This window comes from Mytilus galloprovincialis, chromosome 13, assembly GCF_965363235.1.
Source record: "Mytilus galloprovincialis chromosome 13, xbMytGall1.hap1.1, whole genome shotgun sequence".
Taxonomy (NCBI): Eukaryota; Metazoa; Mollusca; class Bivalvia; order Mytilida; family Mytilidae; genus Mytilus; species Mytilus galloprovincialis.
In genome coordinates this window covers 29622701-29625422 of record NC_134850.1, presented here as the reverse complement: position 1 = coordinate 29625422, position 2722 = coordinate 29622701, and the positions used below count along the sequence as shown (strand labels likewise).

Genomic DNA, 2722 nt, shown 5'->3' with positions numbered 1-2722 from the left:
CGACAAAAGAGATGATTTCAGCTTTCAAATTGTGAACTTTCCATTTCTAAGTAGCAATATTCAAGCAGCACCTGCATACGGGGTACATATCTCCCAATTGATACGATATTCCCGTGCTTACATTTCCTATCATGATTTTCTTGATAGACGGTTGCTGCTCACAAGGAAGCTATTAAACCAAGAGTTCCAAATGGTGAAGTTGAAATCATCCCTTCGCAAATTTTACGGACGCCATTACGAGTTGGTTGACCGTTATGGAATAACCGTTTCACAAATGATATCGGATATGTTCCTTACGTCGTAACTACAGTCCCCTTCCCTTTTATGAATGTGACCTACCGAACTAGACTATTTACCGGATTTGTTATCACATAAGCAACACGACGGGTGCCACATGTGGAGCAGGATCTACTTACCCTTCCGGAGCACCTGAAATCACCCCTAGTTTTTTGTTGGGGTTCATGTTGTTTATTCTTTAGTTTTCTATGTTGTGTCATGTGTGCTGTTGTTTGTTTGTCTTTTTCATTTTTAGCCATGGCGTTGTCAGTTTGTTTCAGATTTAGTAGTTTGACTGTCGCTTTGGTATCTTTCGTCCCTCTTTTTTAACGTATCTTCTTCAAATCTGGTTTCGTACATTTGTAACTGCACATTCAGGCACATTTGTATATAAACAGGACATTGATTTCATTTACTTTATCAAATAATCCTACAAACAAGATATTAGATTGCAAAATAAATTAAACCTATAGAAATTAAAATTTCTTTTGTTTTTTGGTATAGTTTTAATAAAATAAGAATATGATAAACAAAATATATATACATTCAAATATAAAACTTAAATTGTTTAACCTGTAGAAGGTTTCTCAAAACTTATTAGAAAACTGCAGTCTCTTTTGATATCCTTTCTGAAATTTTGATTAAAAAATGCGTAAATAATAGGATTTGCAACGTTGTAGCTAAAATGCATGTAAAATAAAATAATATTTCCACGAACAACTCTCATCGCCATCAACCAGGCAGGCAGAAATGAAATTATAAAAACTACTGTCACAATAAACAAAATACCAGCAGTTTTCATATTGGCTGACCTATTTTTTTCTTGTGCCGATCGCGTTCGTTTCAATTGTAAAGGTTTCTTAAATGTATCGTTATTGGTTGTGCCATCCAAGTTTTCGGTCATTGTCGATTTTGTTGCAACTGTACATGTGTTTGTTGTCATAAGCTGGTGAGCCGTATGATGTCCGCCGAGAGTAATATCACCAACATATGTCCTTTTCTTAGCTTTGCGTGCTCGTCTCATCACTAATGATCGAAATACTAACGTGTAAAAAATCACAACCAGTATGAAAGATATGAGAAAAAGAGACGCATAAAACTTCTGAAAAATGTTTCGTACCGATGAGCTTATGTATTTTTCAGTTGGTAAACACAACCTTTCAATCTTAGAACGCAAATCATTGAGAAAAAGCGTTTCGTCTTTCGTTTTTAATGCTGTCATGTTCAGCAGATAATTCGATTTGGATTGATTGACGGTCGCAGGTGTAACAGTTGTCATTTTCAGATTACTGACCGTTTCATTATTGATATCGAACACTTGCATTAGCAAGGATGAGTTTGTTGTTGTATTAGTCAAAGTTATAGGAGATCCATTTAATTTCATAAAGAAGTCGTTAGGAATTCCATGAACTAACGCTATCACTATGCCTAACATAACGGCAAACATAAAGAGGAAAATAATTATCTTCTTAGCCATTTTCGTATCAAGTATCTGATTCCATGGGCGGCATATTTTCATATAACGATCGCAAGCTATAACGACCATAATAAAAGATGAAAACGGTACGTTTGATGTAATTAAGAACTGATATATCTTACAGGCACTGTCATATCGAATTTGTTTCTCAACGTACTCTACAACGATGGTAAATGGAATAATTATCAAACAAGTAAAAAAGTCAGTTCCCGCCAAAGTTAGGATGAAGATTGTTGTTGTTGATTTGTCCTTCTTTCTTGAATACACGAAAATAACAAAGGCATTCCCGATCGTACCGAAAATACTGAAAACAGCCAGCAAGCATATCACAACAACTATATCTGGGTAATCTTGGTGTAATTCAAGTCCAGATTGCTGGTTGCTTCCCATTTTGTCGATGTTATCTGCAAAGAAACAAAAAAAAACAAATTGTGTGAACGAAATGCAGACAATACTATTACATATAATATACATATACATATGTGATATGATTGCCAATGAGACAACTCTCCACAAGAGACCAAATGACATAGAAATTAACCACTATAGGCCACCGTAAGGCCTTCAACAACGAGCAAGGCCTTGCCGCATAGTAAGTTATAAAAATTCGATTTATGAGAATCCGTAATATTCTGATCGGCTAACAACAATCTCTATGGCATTTTAATTTAATGTATTGTGTATTTGTATTATATATGACTAAATGTGCCACCAATGACTATTGAATAAGAAAACAAAGGGGAAAAACGAGATTACACTTTTTTTAGCGTGAAAATAAAATTATAAGAACTAAATTTCTAGCCACGGATGAAAGATTTATAGACTAATGTACATATATTGTATAGATATTGGTTTATCTTTTAAGACAATAAATTAATATCTAGATATATTTTATAACATTGCTTCATATGGTAATGATATGTTTAATAAATGTCATTCATTTTAATGTTTTAAGGTATATTTCATTTT

At 33.8% G+C, this 2722-nt stretch overlaps 1 protein-coding gene across 1 annotated transcript; it reads right to left on the bottom strand.

Annotated features, from left to right (window-relative positions):
- Positions 1 to 770: 770 nt before the first annotated feature.
- On the bottom strand, positions 771 to 2151 carry LOC143057112 (uncharacterized). Its single transcript, XM_076230351.1, has one exon. The coding sequence runs from the start codon at positions 2141 to 2143 to the stop codon at positions 845 to 847; it is 1299 nt and encodes a 432-aa protein (XP_076086466.1). The 5' UTR covers positions 2144 to 2151; the 3' UTR covers positions 771 to 844.
- Positions 2152 to 2722: the final 571 nt, after the last annotated feature.